This window comes from Coccinella septempunctata, chromosome 9 (assembly GCF_907165205.1).
Source record: "Coccinella septempunctata chromosome 9, icCocSept1.1, whole genome shotgun sequence".
Taxonomy (NCBI): Eukaryota; Metazoa; Arthropoda; class Insecta; order Coleoptera; family Coccinellidae; genus Coccinella; species Coccinella septempunctata.
In genome coordinates this window covers 9940432-9964115 of record NC_058197.1, presented here as the reverse complement: position 1 = coordinate 9964115, position 23684 = coordinate 9940432, and the positions used below count along the sequence as shown (strand labels likewise).

General features: G+C 38.6%; 1 protein-coding gene across 6 annotated transcripts in view; it reads left to right on the top strand.

The window, feature by feature from the left end:
* LOC123320382 (optomotor-blind protein) overlaps window positions 1-20856 on the top strand; it is a 116354-nt gene extending 95498 nt beyond the window's left edge. For 5 of the 6 annotated variants that reach the window (XM_044907689.1, XM_044907688.1, XM_044907687.1 and 2 more), the window contains 4 exons: window positions 4959-5105; window positions 8336-8412; window positions 18845-19038; window positions 19115-20856. In XM_044907689.1, coding sequence (XP_044763624.1) covers window positions 4959-5105; window positions 8336-8412; window positions 18845-19038; window positions 19115-19839 — 1143 coding nt within the window. In that variant the 3' untranslated portion in view covers window positions 19840-20856. The remainder of the gene's footprint in view (window positions 1-4958; window positions 5106-8335; window positions 8413-18844; window positions 19039-19114) is intronic. The other variant, XM_044907690.1, reaches the window with a different exon arrangement.
* Window positions 20857-23684: the final 2828 nt, after the last annotated feature.

Here is a 23684-nt window from a genome sequence, read left to right as displayed (position 1 = left end):
AATATTCATTAAATAGCGTCCAACTTATGGTTGTATTCTGCTTTTCATCCTTAAGTTTCGAATCTGGAGCGTACGATCGATATGTAAGTGTCCTATTCACAGGTTCGTTAATAATGCAATTCTGCAAATGTTCCTATAACAATCTTATTTACAGTGTTACTTTTGAACTACTTATCGTGAATAGTTGCGGATTCCTGTAAGCTACAGACCACTAAAAACCGTCCAGAATTGCAATTTTCCTGTAAGCTTATGAAAAGTCACAGTTTGGCTTACAGATAAAAGCAGAATACCACTATTAGTTTCAACAGTTGGGTTCTTTGAATGAAAAATTCTCCTCGATTTGGGTTATCACAGCATATATGCAAGTTTGGACTGAATAATTATGAGTTTTATTCATGAATTTTTCAAATGCACCTCGAAAACTGTTCAAAATCATTCTTCATATATGAAGTTTCAAAATTTATATCACTTCGTTTCTAGTTTACGATTTGGCAACAGCGCCTATTGAAAAATAAAAAGAACAATGGCTTGTTTATAAAATGACAGCTGTTGATGTACAGCCATCATAAGGCGCGTACTCACTGGCGAGCCTGAACAGCAACCGGCCATAAAAATCCAATAAAATTTTACGACCTTCCTCGTTCGTCGCAGACTTCATAGACAGACATCTTTGTCTATCTCATCAAGATAGTGTATTTGTTGTCCTTCATTATCAACGCATATTTCAGTCGATGTTGCCAACTTGTGCATTAGAAACGAAACGCTTTAAATTTTAAATACCCATTTTCATTTTTAATTTTTAAGTATTTAAAATAATTTTGGGAAACGGTTGAAATAGTTATTTCAAAATAGTTATTTCAAAGATATTTCATAAAAATACATCATTTTCGTCAGAAGGAGTATTCCTTATTGTTGGTATTTGATGGTAAGTCATAATGAGAAAACTGGAAGACGTGGATGATATCTTGTGTTCGAAAAAGATTAATGAAATAAATGAAAATTCATTTCATTCGATAGAACCGTTTGTGACATAGAACTGAAAATAACATTTTTTCATGGGTTTTCAACAGTCTGAGCTTTAAAACCGAGTCTATTTGGAAAAACTGTTAAAGGAAAAAAGTGTTTTTTTTGACATCAAGAATCTACTGTTAAAGTATTTGTACGAGTCGAAGATTCTTTTGATGAAGAGCATTACAATTTTTAACATCAAACAATAATTATAGCATGTGTGCAAGATACAGTTTTAGCGTAACAGGGTACCATACAATTTGGTGTATGATACAAGGGCTTAGTAAAAAACCCTTTATCCCATTGAGTTGTAAGAGATGAAACTGTTTACAAAATAAGCTGAAATATTTTATATTAAAGGCCATCTCGCACTGCAAAAATTGATCTTTTCCAGGAAGAAAAAGTAAATCCATTAAGTCTTCTCCAAGTAACCTGAAAATTTTATCTGAAATAAAAAAACAAAAGGGAAAAATGTGAGATAATTCAGTTCTATGTCAGATTGACCCAAAATTTACAACCCAATTCAAAAAATATTCGAAAACCGCATGATTAGCCCTAAAACCATCCTGAAATTTATAAACTTATATAGGTTCGTTTTTTTCACCTTCAGTTGATTAAACGTGCAGAAATTCCTACAGTCATATCGAAAATATCTCCGTTGGCTTCGTAGTGATGTCTACACTATCACAAATCATCCCCATTTGCATCTACTAATTGACACAGCCGCCAGTTCGACACGATCCGCATCTATTAGATTTTTTTCGCGTCCTACCCATATCTACGTCCTCGTCCGATCTTGCGCATTACGTGAACCAACCTGACCCCCCACCCCAATCCCAACCTACCCAGATCGGTACGATACAATTAGCGCGCTCCAAATCCAACGTTTGGAATCATCGTACACAGAGGGCAAATCGAGTGCGGTCCGCTGTATCTCCTCCAGTATCTACCGGATATTCAAATGCGTGAGAGCCTAAGCAGCGACCGCGTGCAGGACCACACAGGCACCTCGTCAGACCTCGCACAAATCATCCATCGGGAGGGAAAAACGAAGAACTGGTTTGCCGTCCGTGGATGACGATGCCGAGGCTACTGAAATATGCATATTTTTCGTATCGACGATCTGTGTTCCGCACGTAAGGGCTGCCGCATCTTCTTCTTATTCTTCTTCTAGGGTACGGAATGTCGTACGTTTATCTGTCGCAGCATCGATGACGGAATGCTCGCTGGCGCCAGGAGTGAACCAGTGCTCGACTGTCGAAGAGCTTCATCGGGTTGCTAGGTGGATCAAGTCGCTGTGCTACGATAACGTTCGTTCCTGCCATTTGTAACGTGTCCACTGTTTTTCGATCCGGCTTGGATAAATGGGGAACACGGATGGACGAGCGGCTGTGCTGATGACGACATCGATGAGCCGATAGAACAATTCACCAATCTATTCCAGACCATCGAATAAGTATAGAAATTCGACCGAAAGTTCTAGCTGAGAGACTGAGCAGATTGCATGGTGCCTACAGAAGATATCCCTGTTTCATTGTATTCATTTCTCTGACATCATAAACCTGCTCAATACACTCGCTAGGATAGAATCGCAAATTGTTGCAATTCGCCTAAAACCTTCTGTGTTCCTACAAGGAGTAGTTTCAGAAGAAGGGAAACATTCTGGCAGTATCTTCCTGAGTTGGATAATTCGAAGAAACGTCAATATTGGGAGATTTAATAAATACACTGCTCCACAAGAGTTAGGGATATCACATTCAATCGTTTTTAAAAGTATATAATCTTCGAGAAAATCGCTGTAAAATCATTTAAACTCAATAACAACTTGAATCGATCCAATAAAAATCAGTATGAGACATTTCGTCAATCTGGTCGCCTTTTTTCTGAAGTTTGGTTCTTTGCATATGCTTCATGAATGTTGTTATTTTGAAATGAAGTCAGTTTATCAACGGCTTCGATTTAAAACGAGTTTTCTGAAAATGCCAAGACGTAAATTAACAAACGCTGAGGCTAATAGGGCTATCGGAATGCTGCAGGGTGGCCTAACTCAGGTTGTTGTAGCGGAAAGGCTCCAAGTCAGCCAAAGTGTGATATCTGGACTTTGGAATAGGTTCAGGGAGACAGGTTCCATGTTGGAAAGACCAAGGCTTGGTGGGCGACGAAAAACAACACCTCAGCTCAGGATCGTTTCATCACCGTTTTGGCGAGAAGAAACCCTACATTTACGTGTGGAATGCCACGGAATACTCTTCAAAATGCAGATGGGATCCAAGTTTCCATCGAAACCATCAGACGACGTTTGAGAGAGGTGAATCTAGGTTCTAGACGTCCATTAAGAGGAGTTCCATTTACACGTGACCATAAGCGTCAAAGACTGAAATGGGCAAGGCAACATATCAATTGGAACGATCAATGGCGTAGTGTCCTTTTCATTAATGAATCCAGATTTGGACGATTTTCAGAGTCTCGAAGAATAAGGGTATGGACAATCCCACGCATACCCCGTAATCGTCGCTATGTCCAAGAAGTCCATCCATTCCGAGGGAGTAGTGTTATGGTATGGGCTGGGATATGTTTCAACGGGCGCACAGATCTACACATTTGTCCTGGGAATATGACCGCCTTACACTATAGGGAGCAGGACAATGTTGTGCCAAATTTTCACGCTGCTATTGGTGAAATTTTTAAATTTCTAGACGATAACGCTAGACCGCACCGTGCAGCCATAGTTGAGAATGCGCGCGAGGAGCTTGGTATTCCACATTCACCAATACCTCCGCACTCACCAGATTTGAATTGCATAGAACATGCATGGGATATGCTCCAAAGAAGATTAGATCATCATCAACCTACCCCAGAATCCTTAAATGATCTGAGAGAGCTTCTGCCCCGTTTATGGAACCAAATTCCTCAAGAAATGTTCAACAACCTCGTGTGTAGTACATATGCAAAGAAGATGTCAAGCTGTTATTGATACCGAGGAGGCCCTGCGGGCTCAACTAGAGACTTTACCGCCTCCCTTTTTTTTACAAATTCTGTGATCCTTATTCTTTTAGTATTATGTACTGATGAGACCAAAGGAGCATCTATGGGGAACGCCTCAAAAATCTTATATCTTTGGATTATCGAACGATTTGTACCGGAATCCGAAGTCGACAATCCATCACCGATAATCAGCGACATTGTTGAACGAGTGGGCTCTGAAACATGTTAATCTCTTCATATTTGAACGTGCCGCGCGATCAAACGTTGCACTAGCTGCGGTCGGGTCGGGAGCCGATAACTGGTTCCATTTTCGATTAAATCCGCGATCGGCCGACATCCCCGTTTAATTGGCGCGCCGATTGCCACAAGGCATCGACCGCACGCATAAATAACTAACCTACAGATGTAAAATTTCAGCTGATCAGCCTCGGAACGGACGTGTAAAGATTCGCAAAGCGGCCCAAACGGCCCAGGAACATATTCCATAAAGAGGCGGTCACTTTGACGGCGATCATCGCGTATTATTTATATTTGCATTAAGACACCGCACGGTGTGAGGCTCGAAATATTAAAATGAGCCTTTCCTCCTTCGGCCGGCCATTATGGTTGCGCTCACGTCATGCGAACGGGCATAATTCTCGCATTTGGATTCAGGGCCGGTCGTCGCTTTCCTGAAAACGCCGTCGCTCGTTCATCTACACGCCCGGGATTCCCAGAACGACGCCCGCGAATCTCACAGCGAATACACACAGTTTACCCTACGACAAATCGCTCAATTCTGTGAACCTGTCGGAATTTCAACTTAATAATTCGAAAGTCAAATGTCATCTGTCAAAATTTTGACAGTTGACATCTGACATCCGTCAAAATTTTGACAGTTGACGTCTGACATCCGTCAACTGTCATTTTCTTGTCGAATAGAAACGCCTGAACTTCTGAAGTACTAATTTAATCTTTTTTTCCAGACGATACTAAACTCGATGCATAAATACCAACCAAGGTTTCACTTGGTGAGGGCGAACGACATCTTGAAGCTGCCTTACTCAACCTTTAGGACCTACGTATTTAAAGAGACTGAATTCATCGCGGTCACAGCATATCAAAACGAAAAGGTGAGTTATCAAGGGAAGACTTAGAAGTCTCCCCCTGTTTTCTCCTATTGATAACATAAAGAAGAAGAAAGAAAATCCATCGCGATCACGTTTGTTCTGATTAATATACGCTGAAACCTTTTACCGCGTTCATTATATTCTAAATTGTCGGCGTTCAAGATTGTCCGCTGACATTTTTCGAAAATTTACAACGTTAATGAAGAAATTTCAACGGTTTGTACTTATCTCAGCCACTAGATTACATGCAAACGTGTTCTGTGGGTCGATTTGAATAGATCTGCATATTTTCCTCGATGTTAGAACGCGCTTAAAGATGTAAAGGTAGAAGCAATTAAAATATGTTGTGTCGAAAAGATCATCGATAATTCCATTAATGAAAAAACGGAATGAGTGCTTTATATCGATAATGGTCAATATTATTTCCATTCAGATTAAATGAATGGAGGAGGAATGAAAGGAGTTGTAGGAGCAGAAACGGAGTTTGTTTGAGATATCTGGCGAAACAGGTTTCCAAGAAGTGTGACGTATTAGAGTGTGTTCAGTTTACATTGTTGGAAACTCAACATCTTGATGGTTCCTGTGGCGAAACGATTTGTAAACGTATCTGAAATTCACGACCGCATTGGGCTCAAAATTCCCAGTTTCTTCATGAATTTTTCATAGATTCGGAAATATTATTCTACCTTTACAGGATATCCCGAATTGCTTGGTTTTGACTGTTTCTGGTACTTCTATATTAGATAGGGAAAAACGTTGAGAAGAATCCTGGGTTCGATTTTCTTGAAAAGTCCTTGAGTGGCAACCGTTTTACGATATCTTCATTTGCCTTGAAAATTAACCAAATTTTGATATTTTGTCGATTTCTAAAATGTGCCATAACTTCTTTATTTTTGAAAATCTCTGAAAACGCTTATAGACACTTTTTCACTACACTATAGATATTCATGTTTTTTTCAATCTCGTGTACTAAGCGTGGAAATAAAGTGCCCCATTCAAATGCAAATGCATTTTTTTGGAACTCATAAAAAAATTAGCTGTTCAAAAATATATGCAGGGTGTATTTGAAGGTGAGGCTTTTTTTTCAATAGAAGGTAGAACTGGTCCAGATAAAGTGTTTCACCAAAAATCACCTATACAAAACTTTCAAAATGACAAATTTGAAAAAAGTTGAAAATGATTACTAAAATAGATCCGAATACGACCCTAGACCGTTTGTTAGCTGAATTATCGCAAAGCAGTGGAAAAAAACTTATTTCCTGATTGGACCATGTGGTTTCGTTTAGGATATTAGCTCGTTCGATATTTACGTGGTTATGAAAATGGAAACTTAGGATTGCCGAATTGTTGTCATTATTTTTTAGTAATTTACACGATTTTATGAAATGGCTCATTTCAATACCAACTGACATAAGAGACTTAGGACAAAAGTGTAAAAAGTAGAATAATACTTCAAAAATCCCACCAATAAAACTCGTCTGAATTATTCACTAGTACTTTCACAATGGGCATCACAATCTTCTTGTTCGAACATTCCAACAATCGTCGTAAAAATGGGATGAAATGGGGAAACATCATAGCACTTTTTCAACATAACTTACGTAAGCACTTTCAAGGAATTGCCTCAATATTCTACTTTTTTTCACCCCGAATTGTACGATACAACAATTATGGTTCTCTCAAAAGTGACCTGAAGCATCTAATCCGATGAACTTGGTATTGAACCATTCATTGTCCATGTCCAGCCATATGTTTATGTTTTGTTTTGTTTTTGCGATGCCGGAGTCACCTTTCACAGTCCCGTACTTGAAATTCAATGAAATTTTGTCGAACTTCTAGGGGTTGTATCTCAGCCATATTGGATATTTTATATAGAAACTTTTTTGGTTAAACAACTTATTTTGATGAGTTCTACCTTCTGTCAAAAAAAGCCGATTTTGTCCTGATAAAAAGATATAGAGAGCCATTTTAAGTTTTATAATAACCTGAGCCACCCCAGAAAAACAAAATGATTTTATAAGTGGCTAAATATGTGACATTACACATCTGTGGATCTTTCAAACTGAGTTGTATTCAGCCAAACTGCCTAATTTTTCAAATTTCACAGATTATACATTTTAATTTTTGAACATTGAATTACTCGAAAATAGGCAAAACAGCGCATTATACGAGAAGATATGAAGAATACTTTCATTTTACGAAACGTTTGAACATTCATTTGAACTTAGTTTCAATAGTTGGGTACATTTTCCAAATCTTCAAAACATCAAAATTTAGTTATATCTTCAAGATAAATGAAGTTGTTGTGGTTTCACGAAAATCGAGCCCAGGACTCCTTTCAACGTTTTTACTTATCCAGTCTTCAACCAGAAACAACGAAAATAAACATAAATGATATGGGACATTCGCCATTGTCTTCGTTTGGGTTTCAATCTATACTAGATGGCGCTCGAGTACTTGATAATACTCAGAAGCTACTACTAGTATTTAATCGGGGTCCTTCAATTCCAAGAGAGACGATTCCATTCCAGTTTTGTTAAGTGCACCAATATCACTGAAAATAATTGTTATCGAATGATTAAAACTGGGATCATCACTTCATGGTATTGAGGATTTCCAATCAAGCTAATTGTAGAATTCTGCTGAGAAGAATCCGTCATTCAGTTCAATTAGAGCCGAGAATACCAATTCGTGGTATGTCGAACGAATGGCGACATTCGAACATTAATCGAATGCGACATTGACAATGTATATTCATTAACAATTCCCAATGGACGGTAATTATATCATACATATATTGTCACGATCGTAGGATGATAGATGCACGCCAGCTCCGCAATGGAAGTTAATCGCCTCCTTACTGGCACTTACCAACATACAGCATAATAGGAAAAGTTTATTATGACAAAGACGGATCCTTTACATCGAATAATAATCAAAGTGACTGATTGCCTCGATGTCAAAAGTATAATTTCAGTCGATTCCGAGTTTTATTGCGCTGAAAATAAGCGGATATCATCGCTACTCAATGACACGAAATGGTAAACTATGTAACAGAAGCGTTTATGGCTTTTTCACATCGCTGTATTATAAATGGGGTACTGTTGAACTCGAAAATGCAATATATATCGACGATAATGCGCTGGATTCAACGTGAAGCCCAAATTACCCGTGCATAAGCAAACTCATGAATCGAATATGTTGGAAAACTCAAACGACGATCTCTTTTTCAGATAACCCAGCTGAAAATCGACAATAATCCGTTCGCCAAGGGTTTCAGGGACACAGGAGCTGGAAAGAGGGAAAAAAAGTAAGTTTCAATTTTGTGACTCATTGAAATTGTTCGAAAACGAAGTGACAACATTGGTGGCCAAAAGATCAATCTTTATGATTATATTTACCTCGACAAAACATAATGAAATGAATTTCATAAATACAGAACACTACTCTTCGCTCTATGTGTTATATCGCTACTACCTACCTCATTTTTATTAAACTGACGTTAACCTGTCAATCAGGAGTTATTGATTTGTTTACATTTGCCTCTGTCAAACGTCAAAAACCTCAATTTTCTAAAATTTTTCGGTCGTTCCCCATTTTTACCTTGGCATAGTCCTATTTATTCGTAATTCATTTGGATTTTTTCGTGGACGGCGAGACGCAGCGATTTGGATAAATAGACCCGTTTCCCAACCCTCTAAACTTACTCAATTAGTAAGTAAATGAACAGGTTTCCAATAACGGAAATTTACCTCGAAATTAAAACGTCATCTGACTTTTAACTCATCGAATAAATGGTGCTACAAGCTTACGTTTAGACAACATATAAAACTTCAAGATTCGTAAATTAAATGTAGCAGATAACCTTTCCTAGAAATCACCCTTTTAAAAAGTCTAATCCCCTGGTTTCACAAAGCTTGATCGGGGAATCAACGCTTGATTTGCGGATAAATGTCAATTTGTTTTCAATCGATCATTCAGTGTTGAGCATTGAGAATATCATTCTAGCATCGAATTATGATACATATAGGTACATCCATTCAATAATTTTTAATATATTCAGAAATGAAAAGGTTTTGTGAAATCGAGTGACTGTCTAATCGTTGATCGTCCAATCAAAGTTTTGTGAAACCGGGGGTTAATCTCGTGAAAATAGGTTGACCATAGGATTAGCCATAACGTGACAATATGGTCCTGGGTAGATTTTATTTGTTTCCAAAATGTGCATTTCTTCAATATCCCATATTTTACGAAATATTCGTAAAAAAATTGTGCCTTGAGGAAAGAATATCGCAGATAAGTGTCACATTAAATTCCTTATCAATGCATTATAAGTCAGTAGAAAGCCCTATTGGAATAGCATATTATTTTAGATTGAATTGAAATTTTTAAAATTTGTTATACATATGCCATTGCATAGCCTGATATCAAAGGCATTATTCACGATATTTCATGTTATCTCTTCACTATAAAGGAATTGGTCTCACCTGAAAACCTTCTTGAATAAATTCTCTATACTATAGTGTAATCCAAATCAGTCATCTACTTCCGAAGTTATGAAAAAACATCATTCAAAATAAAAATAATCGTAATCAAATATAGCTTATGTTACTCAAGAATAACGCAGCTTTCTACTGTGGAAAGAAATTTCAAAATCGGTTAGGTAGTTCCAGAGGTTTACTCCCGGTTTCATAAAGCTTGATCGGGTAATCAATGCTTGATTGACGAATAAACTTCAATTTTTCAATCGATTATTCAGTAATGAGCATTTACAATATTATTCAAGCATCAAATTATGATCCATTTAATGAACCTCTATTACTACTTTTTCAATTTATTCGGAAAAAAAAAGTTTTTAGTGATTTCATTTTGAAAATCGAGTGACTGTCAAATCGTTGATCGCGCAATCAAAATTTTATGAAACCGTGGCTATTTCCTACAAACTTCCAAGCTTTACATCTTTATAAAATTATAAGTAGAGATAGAGCAACCGTAACAGTGGACAGCCAGTGGCTGTTGAAGAAAAGAAGAAGAAGGGGCAGTATAGATTATGAAACTGACGACGGAGAAATTTTGAACAATGATAACAATTGTTAATTTTGAAGGTCCTCACTTACTTTTAATGTCACGAGCCGCCCTTGGTCCCATCATCAAACCGAATTGGGGTTCTTAAGGGCGACGTTTTTGTCCCCTTCGTCTTCTAATCCGAAAATAACATCGGTAATTCACGTCTCGTTACCAAACTATCGTTTTTTCCACGACGAATCAATCTAGTGAGCGTGCATCTCGATCGATCGTCCTCAGATTAGGTCGCGAGGAAGGGACAAAAAGACCAAGAATCCTACCGACATCCCTCCACGCCCCGTCGGGCGGCACGTAAGGAATAATCCGAAGGGCACCAAATTGAATCCGTTAGGTTCCGCATCATCCGGGGGTTGTTTCACACAGGTCGGACAATTTAAGCGTCGAATTGATCACCTCCGCCAACATCCAAATCCTGCTGCGTCGTTTCCTGCTGTGGTCAATAACGGGGCAAAAGGAAACGGGCGCCAGGACCGGCTTTAAGGAATTGCGACAGCTCAATTCTCCGTCCAGATGAAAATTGAAAACTCAGGAGCTTTCGTTCACTACAATGAAGACCCAGGGGCTACCATTCAATTTGAAAGACATTTGGCAAACATATTTCAAAATAATAAGTTTCATTTAGAACCCTTCCACTTTCTATACCAGTGTTTCATTCCAAAGAACGTCCCAGAAGCAAATGACCTCTCGGAGAACACTGACCAGTTGTCCAATGAAAGATTTAAATATTTCGTATGTGTGCCACTGCGTCCTTTCAATTTGGTCCTACTTATGCTGATCAAGAGATCTTTCTCGTTGCCCAGAACTTCTCGGTAACTCCTTACCTATGCAAGAGTTACTTTCCAGCATATCCAGAAGTGTTTGGATGAATGATTAGGACACCTCAGTAATTCCTGTCTATCAGAGTAAATGAGCATCTTGCAAATTTCAATATTCCTTTATTATATCCTCCTGGACACGATAAACTTTTTTTTTACACATGCAAGTGATTTGTTATCCGATTACTTGGATTGTTACCCCTCTGACTGCTTTGGATCCCACTGCATACCAGATTAGTTGTTCAAAGAGTCGTTCAGTCATAACGAATGGTAAATGAATTGATTGATTGTATATTTGAGGAAAGTTTCATTGCCCCTTCCTCGACACAATATCTGCAGTTCATTTCCTTTTATTCCCGAGAGACCAAAGACCAGACCAAGCAAACCTTGTTATTCTTGCCTATTCCTTCGACACTGTCATACCATCTCAGAATCCATGATATGAGAGCTCAGTGCAACACGTGTAAGTGTGAGATCTGTGATGATCTCCAATGCCCTAGTTGGGAAAGATCTCTTAGCTCCATCGATGCAAACACAGGTTGATCTTCGTTTTATATCGCAATGTTCTGATTTGCCTTGGTATACCATACTATTGCCCCTTAAGTTATTATTGGTCTCACAATCATGACGTGTATCCATTGCAGTATTTTTGAGTTGAATCCTCAAGTCCTAGCAGTCAGATTTCTGAATGTCAAAGCCTCAATATACTTGTTCCACAGAAGTTTGCTATCTTCAAACTTCCACTCTTTGATGTCTTCATTCAACAAGCTTCGCCCAAAGTACAAACACGATTTATGTAGACTGAGCCTTCTGTAAACCCAACACAAATCGAACATCATGCTTCCAACCTTGCTGACATTCAGAGACGACATGAATGAGGACAAAAATTGGCTTTCTCAATTTAAATCTTCAAGATTTACCTCATCTGAAGCTTTCAGTTCAATTTTGCAGGCAGTGGACATTGATGACCAAGGGTATCGAGCAAATCTGAGTTGATTTTCTCTTTTTTATCCTTTCAAATCCAGGTACTTGGTAGTTCGAAACTTTTCTTCGAATTGCACATATTCAAGCTCAAAGGTTCTGAAAGAGAAGCTTCTATTTTATGTTTTTCCAACAAGTGATTGTTACACATTATGTTAATTTCTTCAGGTTAAATGTAGAATTCAGCATCCAGCGATCTTTGTTTGAGCCTAAGCCCTTTCCTGACGTTTTATCCTTTCAAATCCAAGTACTTGGTACTTCGAAACTTGTCTTCGAATTGCACAATTATATTCAAGCTCAAAGGTTCTGAAACAGAAGCTTCAATTTTATGTTTTTCCAACAATTGACTCTTACATATTATGTTAATTTCTTCAGGTTAAATGTAGAATTCAGCATCCAGCGATCTTGAGTCTAAGCCCTTTCCTCACGTTTTATCCTTTCAAATCCAGGTACTTTGGTACTTCGAAACTTGTCTTCGAATTGCACAATTATATTCAAGCTCAAAGGTTCTGAAAGAGAAGCTGCTATTTTATGTTTTTCCAACAAGTGATTGTTACACATTATGTTAATTTCTTCAGGTTGAATGTAGAATTCAGCATCCAGCGATCTTTGTTTGAGTCTAAGCGCTTTTGTGTCGATGAAATGTCATGGAAACCAGCCTTATCATCAACGGTGCTCCTGCAAGTGAGGGCACCCTTGAGATCAATCGATTTAAGATATATTTCGAGCAATTTCCCAATCCCTTTCGAGCTAGACCTTGTTCCAGGCCTGCCCTCGTTCAGATCAGGCTGGCATTATCTGCGATATCAAGTAGAGTCCACGTAACGTCGACTGCCGCTGCAATTGATACACCAGCGGCGTGTGGGGGCGACTCCGGCTGGGGTCGTAGACAAAGGGGTCGCATTGTCGAATTATAAGGAAGTTAAATTGACCGACTACTTTGATAATTACGCCCCGGTAACATTTTCGAGTGTCTGCAGGGGGTCCTGTGCGATGCGAAAGAATTCGAGCGTACTCCGGCTATTTAGTGACTCATGTTTACATCGACGGCGCCCTTTGTACTAATCGGATTGAAATCGAGACGCGGAAGGGAAAGGTTGAGGTGGCGATTTTCAACGGTAACTTTGATTCTTCGATTGGGCTCGAGTCGAACATCGATATATCGGTTAATTTGGGCCCCTTCCACTCCGTAGCTAGCACAGCCTTCTCAAAGCACCAAAAAACGTTTAACTAGTTGTTTTCCCTTGAAGTACCTTGGCCTTGGTCAAAGGGCTGATGATTTACTGAGAATTCGAGACAGTTTGTGTGCCAAGTGTCTCTGGCATCTGAGGACCTATATTTTGATACCTCCACTGAATTTGACTAGGTGGATTTTTTTTTTCGTGGTGCGATAGTCTAGACCAGTTGGTTTTGTCACTTTTGCCCTCATAATTGGCAAGGAATTCAATCAGGAGCTCTTCTAACAATATTTGCCACTTGTGGCTAAGAAAGAGAGTGTCATTATTCGTTTCAAATGCATTAGATTTACAAATTTGTAGCTGTTAATGATATAGAATGCTTGAGTTGAACTCCTTGATGAAACTTTCTAAAAAAGTTCAGTGGAAACAATTGAAAGAAAAACAAGAATTGACTCACATTAGAGTCAAAGAAGGGGTGAATTTATTTACTTCAAACGAGTACTTTTTAGTAGGTAACTGTAGCCAAAGTAATTGAGATAAATGAATCCTACCATCAGGAATGTTTCATTTAAGTGAAAGGGAAATGAGTCGGGAAAGGATTGTTATTTATTCCACCAATTAATAACCGCAGTCTGTGTACGAATATGAAGCTGTACAATGTTTGAAACAACTGGTAACCATTGGATAGGTAAAGATCTAATAGTTCCAGTTATAGTTCTCTTGGAAAGATTTAGCTGTGCATCAATTTTTGGCACATGAGCACTATTAACCCAAAAGGGCAACAATATTCAGCAGTCGAAAAAAACAAAGTTAAGGCTGCCGTTCGAAGAGTAGTTGCATCAGCACTCCATGAGTACCAGCTAGTTTATACAGGATATTCTTCCTAGTTTCTAACTTCAGACGCAAATTTTCCAAATGGGCTCTGAAATTCAGCGAGGAATCCAGCTTAACTCCTAGATATTTATGATTTAAGTTATGTTCCAAAAAAGAATTACCGAAAACTACACTTAACTTTCAATATTTTCGATGATTATCAAAATAGAAACACGAAACCTCGGTTTTATTTGGGTTAGGAGAACAGCAAACGCCACTCTAAACAGTAATTCCTCAAAATTTCTAAATCTGTAGATAGATTATTCTCTATACATCTGAAATCAGAATGACGGAATGCGAGGGCAATATCATCAGCTTATATAAATTTCTCAGAAGGCATAGTAGGGGTATCACACAGATATAAATTGAAAAGAAGAGGTGCTGAAACTGATCCTTGTGGAAGACCATTATTCAAAGTTTTTGAATTACTACTGTTATCATCAACAAAAACTATCTTTCCAAACTTCAGATGCGTATGAAGTTTGAAAATCAAACAATCCTTCCATACTGTGCCATAAGCTGCAGATAAATCCACGAATGCTGTTCCTGTTTTTCGTTCATCATTGAAACCTGCCTCAATGAAAGTGGTGAGGCTCAGAACTTGGTCACAACAATTTCAATTTTTCCTGAAACACCCTTGACAATTTTGGAAAGCGTCTCCTAGAGTGGATTCAATCTTAAGAAGAATTAGCCTCTCTGAAATTTTGAAAGGAACACTCAATAAACTAATGGGTCGATAACTACTGAGATCAGAAGAATTCCATCCAAGTTTTAAGATTCCTTTAACTTTCGCTTTTTGGAACTCGGCGTGAAAATTGGCAGTATTTAGAATGCTACCATAAAAAGATTATAAGCAAGACAACGCCTCTTTTTCCTGAATGCTTGATGAACTCCGGATAAATTCCGTCAAAACCTGCAGCTTTTCGACATTTAGAAGATTCGATTGCTGCTTTTAAATCATTCAAATTGACTGAAGCTTATAGACACCATATTGCAATTGATTCAGAGAAATCACTCCAAATTTCGGACCTGAACCATGGAATAAGTCGATGTCAAAATAATAATAATTCTGATAATCTTTTAAAATATGCAGGGTGTCCCTTAAAATTGAGAAGTATCTATTTACAGTGAAAGCAGGCGTGGAGTTATAATAAAAACTACGGCATCATTATATCAGTATCCATTGCATACAAAAAGCTTTTTCGCAGTTTACCAGTAGAAACAACCCACAGGAACCCCTTAATCTCGTGAATACCACAGAAACATCGCTGTAAAATTTTCCCCCCGTCTAAAAACCAATATCATCCCTTCTCGCCCCAACTGGGACGCTTCGCGTTACCGAATTGACCTTAAACCGTTCCCGGTTATCCCGGGACGCCGAAATGTATGCATATCACTTACTGTAAATGCAAATGCGGCTCTCTCAACCCTTAATCTGCACCCTTTATCCGCGCCGCGGAGGTGGCGTATGACCTTCTGAAAATGTCAACGTTAATTTGATACTGTTAGCGTTGCCTCCAGCCCTACGACGAGCAGACATACGCTGCTCCGTCTACTCTTTATTTTACGGCGTATCTAATTTAAATTTCGACCGCCTGTTTAACTCAGCCGACCAGGATCGGTTCGGGGCGATCTTCTGAAGATGGTTAGAAAAAAAGTGGGTTTAACTATGAGATAAAATGGAAAAGTCGGGCTGGCAGACATTTACCTACCGGATGTACCATATAGAGCATGCCAACGACGGAAGAGAGTAGCGATAGACCGTTTTCGCTCATCAGTACCGCAAAACTCAACCAACGATGCCGAGAAATTGAAACGGAGTACCCCTTGTTGAAATCCAGTAGCCACATCGGAATACTATCGACTTATTTAGCACTTCGATGCTACTATTGGCTCCTCTGGACTACAACACTCCAAGAACTGGATCTTAGCAAGCATATATTACACCTCCTAACTGGAACCCTTTCATTTAGCATCAGGAAACATCTAATGAGTCATCTGTTGACTCCCTTGGCCTTGTCAGTGCATATAGAAGATGCTTTGAACGAGAAACGTGTAAAATCGATGGCTAGACTCTTTGTAGCAATGCCAGATAGTACTTAGAACTCCTTAGATCTCTGGAACTGGAGGGTGAGCTGTAGACAATGAAGTGTTGGGAACAGCCATGATAGAGCTAGCAATATTTCAGGGTCAGAGTGCAATGCACCCTCCCTTAAAATCTACATCTGCTTTGGACGTCACTCATGTGTATTTCGACGATCTGGAAACGTATGCATATTTCTACTTGAGACGTTTTTGCTTCAGTTTTTTGGAATTTCCTAATCATTATTGATTATCTGGAAATCTCCCCTACTGACCAATCCACGATAAATAAATATGTATATATATCCGAATAGGTTCATCACTTTTATCGTTCAAAAACTATCATGCCAACTGGAAACAGCCATTTCTGCGGATTCTAGTTTTGTCGCATTCCAGAGTACTTAATTTTAACGAAATAATTCGATTGAAAGCTGACAGCATTTTTTTTTGTGCCGATACGATCCTGGAATATAAAGGAGGTCCTTGTTTCCTTGTGGCGCATATTTTATCTTAACGGCATAAAAATGCAAAGCCGAAAATTGCCGGCAAAGTGACTGATGTAACGCCCCATGATCGTCCTAGTGTAAATTAAAGTCTTTGTTGGTTCAATAAGCTAAACGCATAATTTTCGCTGTGGGGTTGTAGGTCGACCTGACTCCAGATGAGGTCTTACTAGGGGATGAACTAGGGATGATAGGATTGCGTATAAAAGATCGCATCTGGATGATAAATTTCGACATCTTCTTGTATGAAACATCTATGAGAAAAGTTTAACCTGCCATTATGATAATTTTGATATCTTAGGTAGCTTTATAAATTGTGGTAAATTCAGCAATGCGTTTTTCTTGCTACATGCCTTGATTTTTCAAAAAAATTTATGAAATCTTCATTAACCCTAGTCATTCAATCATAACAAGCAAGAATTATTGAATTAGTTGGAATTCTTACATCTCCCACTGCTACTACGATCTTACTTTGTAAATTATCTCCGTCATAAATCGAGACGGTATCCAATAGAAATGGGTGTGCCACAGGGATCTGTGCTGGGTCCGCTGCTGTTCATCCTGTTCGTTAATGATCTGCCGGAGTACTTAACAACTTACTCTAATCTTTTGTTGGCTATTCGGATCATTTTATTCGCGGACGATACGTAATTTCTTGTGTCAGCACAAAATATCTCTGAACTTAGGAGAATTTGCGAAATTCTTGTTGGTTCTTTCCTGGAGTGGTGCCACCAAAATTCAATAATATTGAATGTCAACGAGATTGATTTGATCTTTTTTCAAAATAGGAGCTGGGTGTATGAATTTGAACTAACTCTTCCTACTGGTAACATCAAAGCATCGGATCACGTGAGGTTTTTGGGCATTTTAATCGATAAACAATTGAATTGGCAGAAACAAGCAAATTCTGTCTGTAAGAAGCTAAGCAGCGCATTTTATGCACTAAAAAAACTAAAAAATATTCTACCTAGACAATCACTGTTAGTTGTTTATTATTCACTGGCGTATTCCCATATGAGCTATAATTCAGTTTTATGGGGAAGTTCATCATTAGCGGAAGATGTTTTCATTGCGCAGAAGAAACTGATACGCCTTATATTCGATTTGGACCCCCGGGAGTCCTGTAGACCCAAGTTCATACAATACAAAATATTGAGTTTTCCCTGTATCTTTATGTTGAATACTCTATTATTTGTTAAGAAGAACTCTGACAATCTAAAAAAATGCTGTGAGTTCCATAAACATGACACAAGACACAAGAACACTCTTGAATATCCAATTCACAGGACTTCAAAATTCCAAAAATCACCACTGTATAACGGCATTAAACTTTTTAATCACTTGCCTGACAGATTCAAGACCTTACCTTATAATGTTTTCAGAAAGGAAGTTAAGAAGTTTCTGTTGATCAACTGCTTTTATAGTCTTAGGGAATTTTTGGATTGTAAACGTAATCAATTTTCTAATTTTACATAAGTTCAATAGCTATTCTAATTTTATATAAGTCTATATTGGTATTGTAAAACTGTATGACCTGTCCCATACAATGGTTGTTTGTCTGAGAGGATGTAATAAACTTATTCTTATTCTTATTCTTCTTTTATATTCTGCGTTTATATTTTCACGACCACGTGATCAAGTAATCATTTATATTTAGTACCCATATACATAGTGTCCTGAGTGGGTCATTGAAAACGAAACTCTCTGAGGTTGGCAAAACTGTACAGGATGAGTCTTTGACTCTTACAAATATTTAAATAGTAGATTCTTGCGGTTAAAAAAAAAACACTTTTTTCCTTTACCATTTTTTCCGAATCGGTTCGGTTTACAAGACACAGGCTGTTGAAAAACAATAAAAAAATGTTTTATCCCACAAACGGTTTCATCGAATTTCGAAATATAATTTTTAATTTTTTTGATTAATCCTTTTCGAACACAAGATATCACCCACGTATTTCAATTCTCTCATTATCACGATTACGGACCATAAAAATATAAAATATTTCATATTATATCTAATGAATATTTGTAATATAAAAGTATTTTTTATATTTTCTCAAATGCGTCGCATTGGATTTTCAAAAATTAAAAAGTATCTGTGAAATTTGGGTACTTTGGCTGAATACAACTCTATTTGAAGATCCACAGATGTGTAGTGTCATAGAATGTCTCTTGTTTGGTACCAGCTTGAATGTGGATGTTCTAACAGGTCTTTCTTCCTATTGTTTCAGGCAAGCCATGTTGGCTCAACGACACTCGGACGACAAAACAACGCATCCCCTCCCAGCCAGGATGTCAGCTGACAGCAGCACGGTGTCGAAAACTGACGATTCCGAGTTGGATGTCGTCGGCACCGCTGACAGTCCAAGGCCATCGCTGCAATCATCCACGCCAATCGCCTCTTCAGCCAACCATTCCGGTATGTATCCAACTCTTCTTTTACTTCAATTTTTCATTCAGTAACGAACGACTTCTAAATGTTCACTCCTTTACAGGCGCTGAAGATGACCTCAGGAGGAGGCTACACGATGATTCCGGCTCTGAGTCCAGCTGTTCGGAATCCCCAGGAAGCACAGCGTTCAGGGCTGGACCAACATCCCCTAAGGAATCCAGCAGCGCAGGACCTTCTAACCCTTCTGGGGAGTACCCATCCCCGAATATAAGCGTGGGTCCTCCGATACACCCTCCGCCTCATTTACTCCCCTACTTGTACCCTCACGGGATGTACGGAGGTGCTGGGGCGCCTCCCTTTGGTCCTCCACTAAGCCTCTTCACTGGCGCCCACAACCCAGGCATGAACCCTAGTCTGCTCTTCAACGCTCAGCTGGCCTTGGCGGCGCAACATCCCGCACTCTTCTCACACTACCAAAACCTAGCGCATCCCAACCCCCACGGCCATCACCTATCACCAACATCGCCCATACACAACCACCTCAAGGGTGGCCACCGTTTCACCCCGTACACCATCCCCAATTCCACGACTGGGGTGAATTCCTCCCCGCTCGGCAGCGCTTTCGAAACCGTTACGCCGAGCTCTCACACCAGAAGCCTCAGCAATTCGCCGTCTGGTAAATTGAGAAGTAGTTCCTTGTCGCCACCCATAAGGGCGAGCACCACGTCGCCAAAGCCTGAAGTTTCGTCTTCGCCCAACGATTTGAAGAGCATTGAGAAAATGGTGAACGGACTGGACGTGAAGCAGAACGAAGAAGTGGAGAAGTAGTGCTAGTGGCCATTATATTACGTTTATCGGTGGTATTCGAACCAATTACTTCTAATCCTGGGATGTTTCTGCAATATGAATTCCGGTCTATCGAAACGTGTCTGGAAATCGCGAAGGCTTTAATTAGTGATCACTGTACCAAGGACTGTCCGCGAACGAAAATAGTATTTGGAAGGAACTGTACTCACCTCATCGACAAAGATATATTTTGCAGGGGCTATGCAATAGTATACATTTGTGAGATTCTACACTATACAGTTACTATCACCAATAATGTTACTCGAAAAAATTATATATCATCCTGACTAGGATATAATCCTTTCACCTCATTAGTGCAAAGTTTTAGTGGTGCTTTAGTTTCTGGTTTCACCTCGCACCTCGAATGATCCTCTTGAAGGTTGCGGAAGATAACGAAAATCTTTGTAACATTCGTGGTGTTCAAGGTGTTTCCCTATGGAGTAGACTATATACCTTATTTCAGAATATTTGTAACCAGAATAAATGTTCAAAAAATGTTCCTTTTTGAGATCTGTAAATATCCTAATGTAAATAAAATTGTTTATTGTTTGAAAATTTGTAAATTGTATAAAAGTTAGAGCATATTGTGTAAAGAAACGTTTAATATTATTTACCAAAGAAAAATTTCGTGGATTCTTGAGCAGAGATACGGGAGATATTTGTGAGGCTTCTCAATTATTTTAATTTACGCTTTGTTTCTTCTCTGCCCAAGGATGCTGTTAATTTTCTGCTTATTGGTAGGATTCCTTCGTCATTGGAACATTCAGAAATATTTATTGTGTAAATATTGAAATTGTATAAGGAAATCACAAATAAAACTTATGGCTTGTATTACATTCAGTACCAGTGTTGAAAATGCATAATTTATTGTAAGTACGTCATGTTGAGTTCAAGTTTTCAATACTGGTTACGACACTTGTAAACTGTACTAGAGATTGTAAAATTCGTCGAGTGTATATGTGGAAAAATAATTTTAAGAGTAAAGAATATTGATACCTACTCATTGTTTCCTTCTATCAATATCCTGGAAGCCTTAGATGTCCGTCTGTCTTACTATCTACAAGACGACCAACAGAAAAACCAGTTGGTGTGCAGATAGTCAACCAATTACTAACGTGGATGAAAAACTTCTTAATTTGTCTGGAATTCAAATAGAAAAGTCTATCGAATAGAAGAGATCAAACCGCTAAGAGTTATGATTAGAAGTGCTCGTACTGCTAAGCACTTACAAGGAGTTATACCGTATCTCGCGCACTAGGTTAGCATCGACTTCCAACAAAGACTAGCGATTACTGAGTACTTTATGAAAGTATTTCGTTATTTCAAGTACTTAGCAGTATCTTCAGACATTGTTGAAAAGAATGTGTGTTCTTCAAAATTATGATAAATGGGATATAAAAATTGTGTTCTATTGCACACACAAGGTTTGTTTATTTGAGATTATCCAACACTGACAGATAAGAAATAGAGTAAGTATAACAAAACAAATATCTATAAAACGATCTAATTCAGAATATCTTGAAGAATAAGTTCTTGGTCCCAAACAACCACCTCTTGCACTTTCTAGATTTCCTAATTATAAAAAAATAGATACTAATATCCTGAATGGGAATATGAATTTCACATGCGTATCGGGACTTTTCTGCACTGGCACTGGGCAAGACTGCAAGACAATAGTAACAGAGAAAACTTCATTAGATCGGACGTATCTATTTATCACACACAGGGTGGTTTCAAAGGTAAAAGGTGAGTATTTTTTTGACAGTAGATAAAACTAGCCTATCTATCTGAAGTATTCAGGATGAATAGAATTTATAAAGAATTATTTAAATTTCGAGTACTGGACTAGACAGCGACACCAGCCGTCCACCTAAAAACAAAACAGATGACTGAATGCTAGTCATTGTTTTCAATAGTTCAGTACATTCGAGACTCTATGAAGTGAATAATATTGTGTAGGGTCGTTTGAGATAATTGATATATTATGGCAAATAAGATTTAAACAGAGTAAAAGAATTGAGAGAATGTACTGAAAATAATGGTGATATGTTGCGAAATGTTGCCATTTTCATTCAAATCCATAAACCGAGCGAGTCAATATTTTAAACGAAATCATATCATGATTGATTCAGTCAGGCATAACGAGATAAGATGTTATTCGTATATTAGCGATAATTCGGATGTATAAGGATCTGTTCTGTTATCTGGGTTCAGAATTCGTCATTTTGTACGTTTTGTATAGGTGATTTTTGGTGAAACGGTTCATTTTACTTCATGTTGAAGGGAAAGACTCACCTTTAAAAAAATGGTCTTAAACTTTCAACAGTTTGACGCTAGATCAACCTGTAGAAGAACTTATCGAAGCGCTTCATCATTTGTTGATTTGGGTTTGGATATCATTTGACGTATGGAATTTTCTGGATGATTTAAATGTTGGAATTTTTGAAAATATGAAATTTCAATTTCACTGGTGAGTTTCTTCCCTAAGCTCTTTTATCATACACCGAATAGAGAACCTTCATATGAACATTGCAAGTATTGGGAAAATTTTTCATGAATTTTCCCTGTTTCTCTCTTTTAACTTCTTTCTTCAGAGTAGACAAGGAAATGTGTAAAAAGTAAAAGTGTATAGGAGTCTCGCTTCCCAGAAACAGCAAATTCTCAGAAAAAAACGCGTGGGAAACGTCTTCAGCACGTTCATACATAACCTATTTAAAATTCCTCCATCATCCTTTTCCGAGGCGAGATAAGAGGGTCAGTCAGTGAAGGCCACGCTAGACGGCTACAAACTACGAATCTATCAATCCTGGCCACACATAAATCTCCGGCAGAACAATGCAAGGACATAATTTCATATAATAACAACAATGAAAGACGATAAATTACCGGTACACGTATTACAGCAGTCGACAAATACAATTAAATGGGCTTGACTCATGACTACCAACTGTCTGAATATTAACATCACTCCTCGGCCATGTTACCACTTTGTTCCAGTACGCGAATATCGCTGCTGTATTCGTTTCCCATGTGTGGAAAAATGGGGTTATAAATTTTGTTGGCGTTGGCGGAATTTACATGGATGGAAAGTCTGAAAACGAATCGTTCGTAAAAATTCGCGGTCAAGTTGGATACACAATTTTGTTGATTTCTATGTTTGGAAATGGTGCTTCTTGCAGAAAACAGTTGGCGAAATTGTTTTATTTGTTCAGTAACTTTGAATTCGAGGGCTTTCGATAAAAACTCGGTTCAATATAACTTTTCACAAGTTGAAATGACCTGAGATAATAATTGACTGCATCTGAGACAAGACTGACAGAAGTTGGCACCTCCAAATCTGTCCATCATGGGTCTATTACGAGGTCTATTATGACTTTAGCCTTGCGGCTTTTACACTCCTATCCAGAGGAACATTCACTTATCTCAGATATCAAAAGGATTAAGCTCTGTTGGAGCCCTTTCCAGGTTTTCGGCCTCGTGGTGGTGGTCGGGTCCGGGTCGCTCCTCGGCTCCGCTTCTGACATCGCCAGGTGATGTGCTGGATAGTTTCATGAGTCACACAGCCATAACGACAGCTATCATCCGCCACTAAGGCATCCTTGGCGATATATTTCATGTAGTTCCTTGTTGCAATCACCTGATCCTGGATGGCGAGCACGAAGCCCTCTGTCTCAGGAAACAACCTTCCGGAAGTCAACCAGTAGTTCCACGCAGATATGTCGACGTAATCATGGTTGACCTCGTTCTGGTGCCTTCCATGCAAAGATTTGCCAATCAGTTTCTGCATTTCACTTTCTGCAGAGTGTTCGACGGTTTCCAAGTGGTCC